At 38.1% G+C, this 19077-nt stretch overlaps 1 protein-coding gene across 1 annotated transcript in view; it reads right to left on the reverse strand.

The window, feature by feature from the left end:
* Positions 1–12360: 12360 nt before the first annotated feature.
* Positions 12361–19077, reverse strand: part of umodl1 (uromodulin-like 1) — a 196802-nt gene continuing 190085 nt past the window's right edge. The window contains exon 32 of the mRNA XM_051926635.1: positions 12361–12554. Within this exon, the coding sequence (XP_051782595.1) occupies positions 12361–12554 (194 nt within the window). The remainder of the gene's footprint in view (positions 12555–19077) is intronic.

The following is a 19077-nucleotide window of genomic DNA, read 5'->3' on the forward strand; positions in this document are numbered from 1 at the left end:
AACTAACATTTCTCAAGATTCATTTTGAAAGATTAAATTAATCAGTACTTGAACTTACATAGAATGTTTTTCCGTTTTGAGATAGAGGATTTGCAAGAGTTTTTAAAATTTCATTAATTTGTACAACATGTATCGTTTGAGAAATAAAAAGTGATCATAAGCTACAAATTTCTTTCAAGAACATGTTTACCAAATTTCAACAATTCTAGTCCACTTGGACCAATTTTGTTGTTGTTTCATGCAGACGGACAGATCAGCAGGAAAACATGACAACAGCAATAGGTGCTTTTGTGTTTTATACGCACCTAAAAACAGTGTCTGAAATGTAGGTTCTGAATCCGGAGAAGGGCAAATCAGTTGTTTTGATTGCACTGAAAACGCTGCATAAAGTAATTTCACTGTGAAGTTTAAAGTAGGTGAAGGGAGGACAGAAAAACCAGCAACATTATAAAGTGCTTAAAGTGAAATTATAGAGGGAAGGTAGTAGACCTACTAGGATACAGTAGAAAAATGGTAGCACTGCCACATAGTGCAGTCACTTTTCTTTTTTTTTCTATTTATCTGTGGTGTCATATAGGGAGTATATGCTGTCTGTGAACTTCAGGACACTGGGATGGCATCAGATGGCAGTCCTTCAGCATCAGTGTTTCTTTGCAGAAACTGGTTGTCATTGTCACAAGTTTTGCCATGGCCAGAAGCCATTTTATAAGGCTTTGAGATCCACAAAGATAAAATAACAATAACTTTTTGTGTTATATGGACTGTTATATGTAATGTAATTTGTCAAATTAATAGGAATTTTGGTAATTTGGGTTTGTTCAGATTTGTTTTGTGAATTGGGGGGGGGGGGAGCATTCATTAGTAATAATAATAATATTTTTGTAACACTTTTCTAGCTACTCAAAGTGCTTTACACTGATAATGGGGATCCACTTCAACCACTGAGAGTGTGTCGTCTGTACTTTATGTTACAAATGTCATAATTCATCATAACTGATCCTATGCTGATAGAAGTGTCTTTGTTTTCCTTCCTGAGAATAACTAAGTTGATTTTTTTAAGGGACAGGAAGAGTTTGGAATGAAATTGGGTGAATGTGTTGGCCTTTTGTTGGACCTGTAACCATCCAAATTAGGTTAGTGAGGCATAGCAGGTCACCCCTCGTAGATGGCATTTGTTACAATATAACAAGATCTAAAAGGCAGGCCTTCTTCACTTCTTAATAGGTTTTAATGTTCTGGGTTAAATGTTCATAGTTAAAAAGAGATCAGTTCTGACTGATATCTTCTCCAGAGTTGGTCCCCACACTGCTCCCAGTGCTTAGCCTCAACTCTGAACTAGATTAAGCAGGTCTGATAAAGGATGCTGGATTACTTAACTTAAAGAATAAACATCTTCATCCAACGAGCAGCTCATCTGCTTCAGTTTCTGCTTTGAATCTGTTGTTGCACATGCGTAGTACATAAGAGCATCCATGAGCCACTACTGGGGTAAGCACATCGAAATCCCCCCCCTAACAGCCTCTGTTCTTTCACCCGCAGACTACCAGATGATTTACACAATGTCTATTAACGTCCCTTCTGGTTTGGCCCCAGTGGTCCCACCATTATGCCCCATAGGCAATTTAAAGAATGACATTGCCGGAAGTTGATATTTATTTCTATAACTAATTCAAAAAAGCTCCATCAAGGGAAGCATTTTTAATCTTTTGCCTGAAAGAGGCTTTGAAGGATGACAACATCCCTGACCATTTTTGTTTGGGCCTTTTTTTTACTTTGACTATTTCCCTATTGTTTTTTGCTTTTACTAGAAGACAGAATAGGTTTCCTTTCAGAAAAAAATATTTTTATGAAGCAAACACTGAAGAAGGACGGCACGGTGGCACAGTGGGTAGCGCTGCTGCCTCGCAGTTGGGAGACCTCGGGACCTGGGTTCACTTCCCGGGTCCTCCCTGCGTGGAGTTTGCATGTTCTCCCTGTGTCTGTGTGGGTTTCCACCCACAGTCTAAAGACATGCAGGTTAGGTGCATTGGCGATTCTAAATTGGCCCTAGTGTGTGCTTGGTGTGTGTGTGTGTGTGTTTCCTGCGGTGGGTTGGCACCCTGCCCGGAATTGGTTCCTGCCTTGTGCCCTGTGTTGGCTGGGATTGGCTCCAGCAGACCCCCGTGACCCTGTGTTCGGATTCAGTGGGTTGGATAATGGATGGATGGAAACACTGAAAAAATCTGAAATTGAGAGTCGTGTAATATGCAGCACTTAGTCACTGATATCAAACGATGTTTTGCGTTTTAAATGACTTTATAAAAGTAGCAACTACTTCTCTTGGATTTTAAATAATCAGCATTTACTATTTTTTTTAATAATGAGAAATCTAAGTATAAAATTAAAAACATATGTAGTAATATCTAACAAGGTACATGACATCTTCAAACCCATTTAATTCAATTCTGTTGTGATTTTTTGTTTTAATTTTTTATAGTTGTTTCTTGGCCTCAAAGAATCACTAAGTTATCACTTTGTGTTGTTTTGAGGTCAAGGATTTATTTGTTGTTTTAACTTATTTTTTTCATTTTTCATTTTGTATAAATTCTCCTGAAATTCTATTTTGTTTTTTATGGGTCCTGCCATTTTGTGCTGTTTTATTGTACATCTGGGAGTGTGGGACACATTTTGTCATTACTGTAATGGTATAAGTCAGTGTTGCGTACTTGCACATCATCTGAGTTTGCAGATTTCTTTCAAAAAACTTATCTTGTGAATTACTATTCACAAGAAGACATTCAGTACTGTATAATCTTTCGGGATTATTGTGAGCAAAAAGGAAGGACCAGGAGATGATAAATGTAAGTCAAAAACTGTAATCGAAGACAAGCAGAGGTCATAACTGATAAAGAAAAGAGATTATGCAAAGAAAACCAAGGGCAAAAACAAAATTAGAAGCCTAAGATCAAAAAAGAGTTAAAATACCTAGTGCTATGGACTACATGTTTAGAAATGAATTATTGCTAAGAGTCACAAAGAATAGCAGGTGTATCCACTGTGGGATAGTGAAAGTTGTGACTAGCACAATATTTCTGGCGTCACATCCTGTGATATAAGCAACACAACAGACACAGTCACGTGATGCTACTTGGAGTGTTGTGCCAAGAAAATAAAAAAAATAAATCATATTAAAATAATGTTGGTCAAAAACAAATTGAAATAAAAATTCTCTCACCCCTTTACCACCTAATAGATAGTGTTTGGTGTGTGTACAGGTGCAAGAATGGCTGTTGTTGCATTATCTTGGTGGATGCTACACATTGATAGTGGCTGAAGTGGCTCCTCATTGTCTATATAAAGCGCTTTGAGTAGAATTAGAGGAGAAGCAGGTTGAATGATTCCTACTCTGAGTCTGAACCATCAGCCTTGGCTGTCAATGCACACTGCCTGCTGTGAAGTTGAAATACGAACACAGAAACGCCCAACAGCACTCTCCCCGGTGTTCAAAGACACTAATCATGGGGTCAGGGAGTGCTTTCTTTATTGATAAGGATGAATGCTTGTGGGTTAAAAAATGGAGCATAAGACAACGAGCCTCTTATCCCCCTAGGCAGAGATCACTTCAAAGTACAACAGATGATTCTCCTCTCATCTGTAATTCTAAAGATGTTCACACTAGGGAATCATTAATTACATCAAAACAGGGATACATAAGGAAGGTGGACATTTTTCAGTGTATAAATGTGTGTGTGTGGAATGGGGAAAATATCAGAAAGCAAGGCTCTAGTTTGAGTGGCTGCCATAAACTGTTTAAATGTTTATGAGCCGACATTAAACCCATTTTTAACAGGACATAGCCAAGAAGAAGTTGTATCTCCACATTTTATTCTCTTTTCGAATCTGCATATTGTATTTAAATTAGGATTTTGTGTTGTGAACCTGGCAAAGTGAACACACATTCTGCAAATCCTCATCCTTTTATGTTACACCAATAAGGCCACATATTGTAGCACTGGCACTAATGTCAGGCTGCATTTGCAAGTATTTGGTTTCATAGAAGCCTGCTGCATCATGGTCCATAAACTGCGCTCATAGTATCACAATACATTAGTCTGAATTAATAATGTAATATCTCAAAAATAACTTATACATCTTACAGTCACAGAGTGCATTCTCGCCACATCTGGTTCAAGACAGGAATCGGCTGTGAACGCAGTGTGTGTCTATCACAGACCACTCACACGCACTGCCATTCAAGTTAGAATCCCCATTTCTGTCTTTGTGGTGTGGGAGGAAGAACCAAAGTATCTAGATATGGGGAGAGCATGAAAAACTTGGCACAGATGAGTTGGACAGAGGGACATTGAAGCTGTAAAGCTACGAATTGTGCCACCATACCACACGTCACAACTTACAAATAATGGAAAATGACCAGTTCTATGAATGAAAGCTCAAGAGGGGTGAAAATGTTCCTGTTAGTTGGGCGACATCTTTATCCAAGGTGAATTACCACATCTGAGAAATGATTGCATTTCTTTTGTCTTTCCAGATGGTTTACAGGCAGTTGAAGTGACTTGCTTGTGGTCACACGGTGCCAGTAGCGGGATGTGACCCCATAACTCCAGAGCTTGTCCAAAGTCTTAACGACTACAACGTGTTTTCTTGGATTTGTTAGTCTTTCTCTTCTAGTCACTGATTTTGTCCACTTTCTGTGATATTTTACAACATTGATACCACTGCACTATTTTGTTTTTTTGTGCTTAGTGTGGGGGACGGCTGGGGAACCTGCCCAGCCGGGACGCCTGGATGAACCGGGACAGGGACAATACCTCCCCATGGCCATGAGAGGGCAACCACCCTGGTCTGCAATGGGGCCACGGGATCAGAGCTTAGAAGCTCAACCCTGTTGGGGCCCGTGGCCACTACCGGGGGGATTCCGGATGATTACAGAGCCATGGACTGCAGCACTTCCGCCACAACCGGAGCATTATGGAGCACATGGAGCACATCCAGGACAGTATAAAAGAGGCTGCCTCACACCATTAGTCGAGCCGGAGTCGGGAGGCAGAGGACGGCGCTTGCGAGGTGAGGAGTAGAGGTGGCTGAAGAATAGAGAAGAAAAGAAAAAGGAAAGTAAAAAGGACTGAGTTTATTGTGATGGTTGGTGCACTGTGTGAGTGCAGAAGAACATTGTGTGTCCTTGGTGTCTGTCTGTGTCGAGGCTGATCTTTCACATTAGGAAGACCCTAAAGATGAAGAAGTCATGACTTTGAACCAAATAGTAGATTTTAAAGAGTGAAAACTGGAATTGGTGTTATCTAGGTTATGTTACAGTTACACAGCATGTAGATTTAAACTCATGTCAAACACAAGAAAATATTTTCTTTTTACGTGTAGGTTCTGCCTGCCTGTTCCACAGCAACACAGTTTTGGATAAAGTGTGCTTGAGAATGTCATGCAATTCATGTTAGAAACCAAATGAGAATCAACATGACATCTGCAGGCCATCAGTGGACTGCTTATCGATTAACAAATGTCTCGATTTACATTTGACCTTGCGACATAAGTCAACACCACAGAGACACAAGCAGCAGCAGCACCCCCATGTGGCAGATGAGGATAAGGACATTCAGAGAGGCCAGCCAAGAATCACATACAACAGCCATAAAGACAATCTCTAAAAACAGTTGCATTTGTTATAGCTGAACTCATAGTACCAAAATCACATTGTCATGAGTATGTGACAAAAGAATGTGCACAGTCAGTGCTCTAGTAGAGCTCTACGTATGTAGCCTTCATGTGTATTGATATTGTCTGTGCTTAAATAATGTTACATTCATTTTTAGGGGCCAGAGCAAAATGTGTCAGACATAATTTACAAAGTAAAGTCTTTTGCCTAGTTATTTATGCATATCTTTATCACCCTTTGCTTAAATGCTGTTTGTACCACCACTAGCAGATCAGAATATATCTTTGGACAAGGCCGTGTGGTCTTCAATGGGTTCCTCCTCCTTCATTTTCTTATGTTTGACTCTCTTCTGATATTTAAACCATGCAGCACATTTATTCTTTCTCATCTGAACATCTTCTTGCACTCCTCATCAGCTTCCTACTTTAGACATTCCATTCTGTGCTGGACATACACAACAACACTGGACTAGGACATTTTTATGAATAAAATGAAAAGCTTTTACGGGTGTTTTATTGTGTAAGGTCCTATGGTGCCCCCATTTTCCTCTTAATTCTCTTTATTGTGTAGACCTTACTAAAATGTCTCATATCCTGTACACTTACCATTCTATGATCAGGTACTTTATCACTTCCTCCCCTCGTCCCTTCTAAATTCTCTTCAGGGAATTCGACAGAGTAAAGAGACAAACAGAAGTTAAGTTACACATTTAATTATATATTATTGATAAAAATGCCCAAAATATTAAGGAAGAGGAATATAATGTGAATATTGGCAAAACATACACTTAGAGCCGAAGTAGAAGTACACTTTCCATCCATAGGCGGCTCTCAGCATATCTTCAGTCACGCTTGCTTTGTTACCACATGGCCTTTGAATGGAGTATTGAAACAGGCCACATGCCTGTTTCAGTATGGCTGATGAAATAGAGTTGTCTTTATCATGGTCTTCTCTTCATGGCCTGATGTTGAGAGAGAGAGAGGGGTAAAAGCGAGGCGACCAAATTTATACCACGTTTACCAGAAAACACAAACCAATGAGGCATCGTAGTACAGAATGGCCTCTGATTCATAAACAGCCATACTTTAGACCACTACAATTAATTTTCCTGTCCATTCTTGACAAGTTACCAATGAAAGCTATCAGGTAAAACTTATCCCCCAGTTACTCTGTTTAAACAGTTTATGGCCTTTCTGCAGTGAATAGATTATAGGGTCTAAGTCCAAACACAGCCACCTGTGCCAAGCTGGTCTGATGCCTCATCCCCCTCACCATAAATTCACATCCAGTCAGTCCTAAAACTTATGGAGGTTGGTTAGTTAAACATCAAAGCACCGCTATTCTTATCAATGAAGTAAAACATGTTATAGAAACATCTAATATTACATTTGCTTTATCTAGTTTATAAATAAAGACATACAAAATATTTATCAGCAGGTTAGGGACAATCCCAAGAGATTGCCAGCATGTAGAAAGGAAAATCTTTTCCAATGTACTGTCTGCCTCCATTCTTCACAGTGGCTGTGCAACCTGTAACTTTTTCTTACTTCTTTTAATTTTCATTTCATTTTCTCACTGGAACATTAACCAATGGTGTGACCTAAGTTTAGTCTTTCTAGTATTGTCATGTAGAATTCTTATTTATGCAACAGAACAATACACACCTCATCACCACTCTTACCATGATAAACAACAATGTAGTTAAACAGCAGGATAGGAGGGGATGTGGAATCCTGCATGGATGGTGAATTTTCAAACCTTCTCAAACCTTCCTGCTTTGAAATTTGCTTCTGTATACAGTATATTAAATTGCTAGATGCAAATTGGGAGGCAACCCTACCAAAGGAAGCAGATTCTTAACTCATGGTCTTATAAAGGAAGTCACCTTTAATTTGAATTGAGAATCTAAAGGGCCATTGGGTGGTGTATAGTACCTGTTCTTTCTAGTCACTCCAGCTCATTCCATGCAAGTAACATTCCATATCAAACAATCTTTCCATGGGTAAGCTTTACTACATTTGGAGTCTCTTACCTGTTGATTGCATCTGACCCCCTGCTTTCACCTTGAGCAGAGCCAGCTGAGCTCACAACAGCCCCACATTACTTCTTTGGGCTGCATGAAATCACTGGATCAAATGGTGGATGATGGTAAATGCTAATCCCAGATCTTTGGCCATCTTGCAATTTCCTTTTAAAAATGTTGAGTTTTGTATCAATATGAACATTTAATATATTCAATTATCATATTAATGACTAACAATATACATCAAGCATGATTCCAAACTTCATCTCCTCTCAGGGCCTATGGACAAATTTAATTTCGTGTTGTTGGAGTTGGCTCTTTGCTTACAGAAAAACCCAAATGACTCTTTAATGCATAAAGTGTTTGTCTGTTGTTGATGTTCATATTATTTTTCTCTTCTGATATTCAAATAAAAGGGTAAAACATTCATAAAATCATTTTAGGTTTTTAATAGTGGCAATTTAGCTTTGAAAATTCACTTAAGCATCTTTTATACAATAAAGCACCCCACCACCTTGTGTAACTAATGCCACTTTCTGCATCTAACAGTCTGAGTGCCTTTATGTAGTACTGATATGGAATTGAGCTTCCCAGAGCTCAGAGTACACACCGCATCTGGACATGACATGTAGCTACTCATCTTAGTTCCTATTTTCAATGGGATCAAAGTGGAAACCAAAAATTAAAAGTATGTTCATCCACACACCATCAGCACTCATTTATTTTAAAGTTGGACTATATCAATAGTGGGGGCAAACCAAGAAATAACCCTGAATGAGACAACAGTCCACCATAAGCTCAAACTGGCACGCAACTACACATATTAGTTCAATTTCATACAATGTGGTACAATGACATTCTTATTTGTCCATCTCCTAAAGATAGTTACAATGATACAATACCAGCAAAAAGACAAACAGAGAAAGAATATAAACAATGAATGAAACATATCTATATATATAAAATTCTTTTCGCGTTTGAAACGGAAATTACGTATGACCACGTGATATGGAAATTACGTATGAAATAGAAATTACGTATGACCACAGAACTAACCACAGGAACTAATCACTTCGTTTGTGGACGTCATTTTTATATCGTCTTTACGAATTGTTGTTATTTGTGTGAGAGTTATTTTACTGATATTGAAAAGATGTAAACACAAATACGCCAATCTCTCCCATAGAAGTACACCCCGCGTTGTCCTCTACCAGCCCTCCTCTCTGGACTACAGCGCTGACCCGTCCACCGCCAGGCGCATTCTGACAGAAGTTTTATTTATTCGTCCACGTGACTGTTGCGGAAACTGCCACATTGTAACTTTCTTTTAGTTGGCAGTACTTGATAGTAGAAGAGATGAGGAAAACAGCTTTGCGTCTTTCTACTTTTTAACTGCGGCAAGCTCTAAACAATGTGCTGTGAGAACAAAATGGACACTGGGAGGCGCGGAATGTCGGGCTGCTCCATGGGGTTGAGAGCTTCGCAGTTTCGGGCAATGTCCTCTCTTCTCACACTGTTTGTGACACTTCAAGTGCCCCGTCGGCTCCTGGGAGAGTGGAAATCTTTGCGAATGAGTGTAATCTGCACCACTGAAGCACGACTCTGTTTGTAAATTACCCTGCACTACTACTTACTGTCCCTTAAGGTGAGTTTGGGTCACTAAAACCCCACAACATTCAAAGTTCCTTTTGTGATGAATTATTTTAATAAGTAAATCACAGGCACGTAGTGCAAGGTTGTCAGGCAGAAATTTAGACGATCACATAGAAAATGTAATTTCTATACCACAGCGGTCGTATAGCGCCTTTCACAAGGGATCTACTACCGAGAGATAATCCAAATACATTTTAGCTGCTGTTAGTACTACTTACCTGTTGTGTTATAGCGCCTTTAAAATGTAGTTTACTCCAAACCACTCCAGTGATGCTCAATGTATCTTTACTTCTTAAATGTTAATGTTTTAATGTTTAATAACTTATAGGCTACATTTTATTTTTTTCCCTTGCACTCAGTGAGCGAAGCCACTGGGTAATCAACTAGTATATACATAAAATCCTAAGCCTAAAAGTGCAATGATTTTATGTGACTTTTTATGTCATGTTTTTTGTCACGCTTTAAATCTGGCTTATTTAAAAACCTACATATATATTTTGTATCATTCTTTTCAGGATTTATCGAACTTTAATGTGATGTTGTTAGATTTTCAGATAATTGTTCCGTTTTTAAATTATAAAGTAAAAAATATCAAGAACTCATGTCCCGCGGGACAAGACTTTGTGCCAAGAGATTTAACCATGCCCGGGGCTGGAAATAAAAGACAAAGAGTAGGCCAGCTGCTGTACAGGCTTTTAAATGTTCGAAGCACTGCGCGAGATGCAGATCACGTGGCACAGCAGTAATCCAGCAGCTGATCAAGCAAAGAGGAGGTAAAAAAAAAGCTGTATTTGTTTACCATTGTATCACCGTTTAAGAGGGGGTTTTGGAGGAGCAACTCCATCTCCTTGGGATGCGTTCAGACCCCTTTTCACAATGCAAGTGGCAGAAATGCGAAATGGCTGATGAGTAGTGCAGGCCAGGGGGGTTGGCGAGCGAAGTGAGCAGGGGGCAAACCCCCTAGTATATATATACAAGAACATGTTCAGTATTGCGATTATGACTAGCTCTTCAGTAAACCTTTTTACAACAGCACGCTCACACTCAGTATTTGTTATAAATCCTGCCTTGCCTATTTAATATCCTTACAACATGCAGAAAGAAATTGTCCTTAAACGGGCCTTCAGCCCCACCCCTGCCAGTCTCCAAAGCTTGAAGCCTAGAAGACCGCCCAAGATGGCATTAGTTCAGACCCGTGCTTGCGATGAAGGGGTATATCATTTTCCTCTTGGATGGCATAAAACAGGGAGTCCCTGACTGATTCCCCAGCACTCTTTGGGCATGTCTGTCTTGTTTTCTTACACTGTGTATCTCATTTATATGGAATATATGCTGACAACACTTCAGAAAAAGCAGACAATTGCAAAAATAGTTCTGTTTCAATGCAAATCTGATTTTATTTGTATTTTTAATGTTACATGTTGACTGCAATGCATATTACAAATCTGTTTCTTCAGAAAACAGAATTATTAGAAATACATTTAACCATAACAACACGAATGGCAAAGCTTCAGCATATTGTATACCAAAACTTTGAGGTCTTTAGTATACTATTGCAGGAATGGCAGGATAGTTTGAACAGCTACAATATGATTATGATTATGTATTTTTATATTTTTATGGTTACAATGTAGAAATAAAATAAATTAACTTTACTGGAACATAATTGTTGGGAAGCATATATACAGTAAGTGATACATACTAAAAATGGAAAAGATTTTTCTGTGCTTCCAGTTATCGTCTGTGCACATGCTCCAATACTGCGTCTAAGCCTACATTTTAAGAAATTGGCTTGACTTTTTTATATTACTAATATTCTTAAATCACATGAAAATATTGCTTTTAATTTGTAGGGATTCTACCATTACTGAATATTTTAAAAATTCAGACACCCTGTATACTATCCATACCTTCACTCTTCCACCAACTTGATCTAGCACAGAAATGTGGGAAATACATGTATGCATGCAGATAGATAGATAGATAGATAGATAGATAGATAGATAGATAGATAGATAGATAGATAGATAGATAGATAGATAGATAGATAGATAGATAGATAGATAGATAGATAGATAGATAGATATGAAAGGCACTATATGATAGATAGACTGTAATGCCTTATTATATCTCTCCACACGTACCAATGTAGTTAAAGTATCAGCAGGCTCTTCCTTTCTAATCTCGGTCTCTGCCACTGCCAAGCTCTGTTGACCCCAGGTTGTTTACGCTGGAGATACATGATATCATCTCTAAGTTTTCCCTCAACAAAGCTACTCTGATTCCTATAATGGCATGTAAAGCTGTGTTTACATTGCCATTGCAGCTTTTCTCTTTCTCTCCTAGGAATCCTCTGCATTCATTCCCAATTCTGCACCCCCCTTTCTTCTCTGGTTGCCTTTGACTATGTTAAAATAATAAGATTTAAGGTAAAATGTTTTTGAAGGCTAACATTACTTATTTGTGAATGTTAATTGTGAATTTCCCCTTGGGATTAATAAAGTATCTATCTATCTATCTATCTATCTATCTATCTATCTATCTATCTATCTATCTATCTATCTATCTATCTATCTATCTATCTATCTATCTATCTATCTATCTATCTATCTATCTATCTATCTATCTATCTATCTATCTATTATTCATACATTCATATGGAATTGGGAAAATCTGCATTGTGTTAGAGAGTTGAAAAGCCAGCATCCAAATTCAAATTATCTGGAAAAGAAAAATGAGTGTAGAGTATTTCATATAATATTCTTAGTTAGCCTCGTGTAGTGGGATCAGCACCAAGCATGTGAATAAATGATGCTGGTCTGCCCTGTTTATAATACATAATCTTTGTAAAAAGCCACAGTAGTGTTAATTGGCAATAGAATATACAGTATAAGCTATCTTCTGATTTTACTCAATATATTTCATTAAAAATATAAGATCTTTACATATACAGAAAGCACAAAATTATCAGTGCAAGTTAGCAGCATACTATTAATATAAAAACTGTTGTATTAAATTATACAGAATTTCGTTCAGCAAAAGCATGGAAATTGAAATTTTTCTCCCCTGGTTTCATATTGAAATTGTAGTGGCCAATTCGTTTTCTGCACTGGCAGAGGAAAACTGCAATCATTGCCAAAAGGAAAATGAACATCAGCACACCCAGGATAATGAAGGGAATTGTACTTTCAGGAGATGAAAGGGAGCTTCCTAAAAAAATAAAATAAAAAAGTTAAAGCACAACAAACAGAAACTGAAGGTGCTAACATCAAGATTTAGATGTAGGGTGTTAGGAGTGATTCTCCTGCACATATACCATATTAATTAGTTAAAAAATCAAGGAGGGGCCTTGATAACTTTAGGAGCAGTTCTCTTAGCTAAACTGGCATTCATTTAGTGGCAATGGGATAAAAAACAAAATATATGGGAACAGGGGCATAAGGAGCCACAGCAGCTCCCCAATACAAATTCTGTGGTGGTTCCAAAGGCCATATCCCTTTACCCTCAAATCCCTAATGCTCCTGCAATCCCAGCATTTAATTGCAATTGAAAATGTAACCAGGAGGATGATGGGCACCTTGTGTACTACATCCTCCTTAAATAAGTACCTAAAATGTTTTAAAAATGGTAAATGGAATCAGGAAATTATAAAAGACATACGTCTAAACACAATTGTAAGTAAAATTTTAAAAACGTTAATACACCTACATGCTGCTTCAAAGAGATCCAACATTACGATACTGCCTGCTGCAGACTCCATCTTATATAGGTGGAGTGTCATAAGACAAGATATATATCAGCCACACACATTATGGCCATCACCATGCAGACAAACCACAAAATGGTGGCGATCACATCAGAAAACATTCCAATATGGCTTCATGGTGATAACAATATTATAATGTTAAAAACAATAACTAAAAAGACTGAATTAGTGTAAGCCTAATTTGTGGTGTTTGTAATAAATGTAATGATTTACTTCATGAAGTAGAAGAACAAGAATAGTTGCACCAGATATATGAGATATTAAAATGTGTGCTTCAATACAAATGTTTAAAGCCTAAATATTCTCAATTATAATAGAAAAAAACAAATATGATAGCCCACATGCTTATATTTGAAATGTTCCATTTGTAACCTTCTGAGAGTGGCTCTTTGAGGGCTAGGACCACCATTAAAGAATCAAATATCAAAACTTTATCAGGTTCGTGATCAGACACCTCGAAATAACATAAAAAGACACTCCTCGTGCCTATATTGCCATTCCCCTTTTCTCAAACTTTTGTAAAAAGTAGTAACTGTGACTCCTTGTATCCCATTAGTGGGTGAACCCCGGGGGTCGATTGATGTGGCAAACTCAGCTTCCAGTCCTTCTGGTCATTTTTGCTGTAGACACCTATTGGTTATAATGGTGTAATCTTCTGCACAAAATGTGGTTCACATATGGCCTAAAAATTAGGGTTTTTTGGATCTGTCTTGCATACCTAGATATCAAGATAAGTCGACTGTTATATTCAAATGGATTCATGTCTAAAAACTGTGCCGTTTTAGAGATGATCGTTATAAGCAGTACAGAGAAGAGCAACATCTTCTTTCTGCCCCTTAATTGTTTCTTGAATCTTTTACACACGAGTACAACAGTTCTGTGGAGAACGCCTTGACTACAATTAGTTTTAATATACATTCACAGATCATTTGTGGTGTAAATACAGGAACTTTATAAAAATAAAAAGGTTTTATTTCCACAAAAGATGCTTTGTGATATTGTGACGTTCCAAAGAACACAATGGCAAAATGGACTTGCCTAAAACACAAGTCAATCCAAGCCAACAAAGTCCCAAATCACAATTGCAGAGAATGGTCAAAAAACGGGGAAAGTGGATTAAAAATTCATAAAATCACAAAACCATAGCAAAACAGAAGAACTCACCAAACCTCCCTAGGGCATTTGAAATGAACCACCAGGAACTAGGAGAAAGGAGAACCTCTGGAATTATAGGGCAGAGGGCAGTTCCTGTTGGTGATTGACAGTTGGTCCCACCTCTTGGGAAACCATCCACAAAACACATGGAACATAACAAAGGCATCATACACAATGCACAGAATACATGAAAGTAACATTAACATAAAACAATGGCTCCTGAATATGAATCTGATGATGATTTTTGGAAATTCTAATTGCTTTAAGAATTATCACATTTTTTGGACCATTTCATCTCCCATTTTGTATTTTTCATGGTCATCATCACATGCTGTTCCCGTTGTTCATGCACTGACTTTGGTTACCTCAGATAAAGAAGTGGACTCTTGGATGATCATTTTTCTCATGAATTTACTTCCTTATCCAAGTTTCATTCAAAACCCTTTTTCAAATTGCTCTTTCTAAAAAGACTATTAGTTCTAATGTTTCCTGGTTCTGGCTTTTTGCTCTGAATTTTTGACCATAGTCTCCTTCTCTTGCATTGCCTTTGATGCTTGTGTTTTTGATCTCCTGGTTTTGACCCTTTCAAACTCAGTCTTTCCACAGACATAACAGACCCTATCAATCCATCTGAACTTCCTTCTGAGAAGTTTCTAGATACTCCAACACAGGTTAAGTGATGTGCTACATTTCCAGAATGTTTCGGGCCTAGTTTTATGAACTCTACCTGAGGCCCAAAACCAGACTAACTGTACCGTCTCAGTCCAAAGAAACTGTGTAGCCATCCTGTATTTTTTAATGCCATCCCTTTATAATGGAGGTAAAGTCCAGTCACTCTATACAACAAATTTAATTTGGCCTCTTTATCTTATTCTTTTAGTCCCCTCCCAGAGTTCATGACTACAGGAGAGGCTGGGGATTAACGCTGTCCAAGAACTTAGCTCCCATGTCTTCACCATAAATTCGTACAATGTCAGAAAAACTGTCACTTCTACATTGGCTCATTAGTTGATCCTATGATCACCTCTGTCCTCAATCATACATAATACTCTGAGGATCTCCAACTCTTCCACTTGGAGCAGCTGCTCACACTCTGCAGGAAACAAGCTATTCTTTTGCAGGAAAGGACCACGGCCTCAAATTTAGAGATACAGTTGCTCTTCCTGACAGTTTTAAATCTAGGAAATGTTCCACTGAGTACCAGAAATCACCATCTGATAAATTCATGAGGACATCATCATCAGCAGACAGCATAGACCCCAAATTGAATATCTTCATATTTCATCTGTACCTTGATATCATGCCTATAAGAATTCTCAAAAGCAGAGAAGGCAAAATACACCCTTGAAGGGGTCGGCTTAAAGCTACTGTAAATATGTGAATACAACTTTCACACTGCAAACAAAGGAATCTAACACCACTGGGCAGAAGTGCAGCAGCCCCCATAATCTTCAAGCACCTTTCACAAGATGTCATGGGGTATATGGTCATTCATTCCAATTGGGTCAGTTTAAAGTTGCCACCCAATCTAAACTGCACAACTTTGAGATTCATAAGAGTAGCCATTGAAAAGCCACAATGACACAACCTTAGCAAAGACTATGAATAGGCATGGATTCGAACTTAGTCTCTTCAGGCACATCACTAATCACCCATTATCATCACTGTGTTATTGTATTTACTCAATTATCTTTGTGTAAGTTTAAATTGATAACTGATTTGGATTTGAAGTCGCTGAGTGAAGATTTTACCATTGTGTATGCAGCACTAAAATGTGACTAATTTTAATAATAACTTACAGTGATGCTAGATGGCTTCTGAACCCTTTAGAATTTTCTCTATTTTTGCGTCAATATGACCAAAACCATAATCAGATTGTTATGCAAGTCCTAAAACTAGATAAACAGAACCCAGCTAAACAAATGACACAAATCATTGTACTTCTTCATTTACAGTATTTATTACAGAAAATGATCAATGTTGGTTATTTAGGTGTTAAAAAGCATGTGACTCTCTGCTTTCAGTAACCAATGTTATCACCTTGTGCAGCAACAACTTCAACTAAACATTTATGTCAATGTCAATTTATTTATATAGCACATTTAAAACAACATAGGAATGCTGTGGCCAAAGTGCTTTACAATAAAAGAAGAAAAAAACATACAATTAGCATAAATAACATAAATAGAAATAAAATTAATGGACATAAATAAAATAAATGATACATAGAAGTAATGTTATATAATTACAAAGAGGAGACCATCAGTATTACTGAAGGTCACAGAATGCAAGTGAATAGAAATGAGTCTTTAGTCTTGTTTTGAACAGTTCAATTGTAGATGACTCCTTTATGTAATGAGATAAAGAGTTCCACAGGCGAGGCGCAGCAGCTGTAAAAGCCCTGTCCCCCTTGGTTTTACACTTGGTACGAGGGACAACCAGAGACAACTGACCAGAAGATCTAAGCACTCTAGATGGCTGGTGTAAAGCACACAATTCAGATAAATAGGCAGGAGCAAGCCCATGTAAAGATTTAAAAACTAGCAGCAAGATTTTAAAATCAATTGGAAAACTGACAGGCAGCCAGTGTAAAGAAGCTAATAATGGAGAAACAGAATCAGACATTTATGGTAAATGTTGATGAGCCCTGAACATCAGCCTGGAGGAATTTTATCCAATTCTTTTTTACAGAACTGGCTCAACTCAGGGAAGTTGCAGGGCATCCTGTTTCTTCAGATCTTTCTACAATATTTCTATAGCATTAAGTTTTGGACTTGGACATGGCTAATTCAGAACAGGAAATTTCTTCTGCATTAACCATTCTTTGTTAGAATAACATGTGCATTTAGGCTTGTTGTCTTGCTGTATGGCCCACTTTCTCATGAGCTTCATTTTATGGACTGATTCCATGACATTTTCCAGAAGAATGTGCTGGTACAATTCACAATTCCATCAATGATTGCAAGACATCTTGATCCAGAGGCAGGCTTCACAGAAGTTTCATAGATAAGATGCTGGAATGCAGTGTTTTTGTTTTCACCAAGCATAAAACTTATTCACCTATCCACAGAACATTCTTCTAAAAGCATTTTGGCTTATCTGCATGGTCTTCAGCAAACCTTAGACAGGCAGCAGTGTTCTTCATGGAGAATAGTGATTTTCTTCTAGCAACCCTGCCATGCACGCCTTTATTGTTCAGTGTTCTCAGATGGTGGACTTGTGAAAAACATTAGTGAATGCAAGAGAGACCTCTACACCTATTGATGCTATCCTGGGGTTCCTTTGTGACCACTTGGAATATTGCACACCTTGCTCTTGGAGTGATATTGTGTTGGTTGACCACTCTTCAGGACAATGTTGTTGAATTTCCTTTATTTGCCTGGTGGAGTCCAGTCTCTTTGGAAAGAGAGAAATTTCGTAACTTTTTCCATCCTGGACACTATCAACAACTTTTTTTCTGAGATCCTCAGAAATCTCCTTTGATCGGGGCATGGCACACTTTCACAAACCTGTTTGATAAACATGTTATATCTTAGCAAGGGTTGCTGTTCTGGACAAGGTTCAAGGTCTTCTTTTATGTCTTTTTGATTCAATTTTGAGACATTGAGGTATTGTCAATGTTACTTTTATTTACTGTATTGTCTGCTTTGTTTTCTATGCCTGTGTTATGTTTCAAGTGTTTTGTGGGTGATCCCCCAACTGCCGGGCCCTCAGCCCTATAAATTATGAGGGTTCATTTTGAATGTGCTAAGGTATTTTGTGAGTGTTACTTGTTTTTTTTGCTGTGCTTTGCTATTTAGATTCTTTGGATTTTTGACCATTTTGCTCTGTTTTTAAATTGGATTGTGTATTGAGACTTCATCTTTGATTGCCTTTGCTGTTAACTCATTTTTGTCTTATGTGATCATCACAGCTTCATGTACTTACAGAGCATTTTTGTGATTTTTTTAAAATTTTATTTTATATAGATTCTAAGTGGCCCTTTTTGAATCTAGCCAGGGTTTCTGATGGGATTTCCCCCTCTAGTATGCATTTTGGAATTGTTTGTGAAACTTACATGCTTGGGGACTCCCACTCATAACATGAAGATTTATGTTCTTTAACCAGGGCAGAGACTCCAACACTTACATCTGATTGTCATCCCATTGATTGAAACACTGGGTCACTTTTCTTAATAAATAAATTGTAGCGGGGCCACATAGTGTTTAAATGTCAGTTCTGAGTGCGTCTCGTTTCATTGTCCCGTTTACTGTTTGTGCATCAGTTTATGCCGTCCCCGAAAAAGGGGACGGATGATGGAAGGAGACCACAGCCGCAAACCTGGAAAAACACCTGTTTTCAATCAATCCCAGCCGTCACAGGACTATATAAGCCACCAGGAGAAGAAGGAAAGGGAGGGAGGAGAGAAGGAGATTTTGTTTCAACATTACGACCACGAGCAACCTGTACCTGTTTTCCATATTGCGCTTATCCATCCAGTTTGTTTTCCATCTGCCGGATTTATTTCAAGGACCTCACCACGAGATACCCCGGGGTAGGACTTAATCATCCACCACATACACGAGGATTCACGGTGAGGCTGTTCCATTTTTTTCCGGGGAGAATCAAACAACTCTATCACTAATTCAGTCATCCGCTTTCAGGACATTTTCTTTTTTATCGGACTCACGTACTCATTCATTTTCAGTTTGTCTTTCATTGTTGTTATTCGTGTTGTGTGTTTATTTGTTACAGGGACAAGGGAGGGTTTTTGTTGTATATATATATATTTGGTGGTGTCTTGTTATTGCTGGAGTGGAGGGATATTTATAT

The sequence above is a fragment of the Erpetoichthys calabaricus genome, chromosome 4 (assembly GCF_900747795.2).
Source record: "Erpetoichthys calabaricus chromosome 4, fErpCal1.3, whole genome shotgun sequence".
Taxonomy (NCBI): Eukaryota; Metazoa; Chordata; class Cladistia; order Polypteriformes; family Polypteridae; genus Erpetoichthys; species Erpetoichthys calabaricus.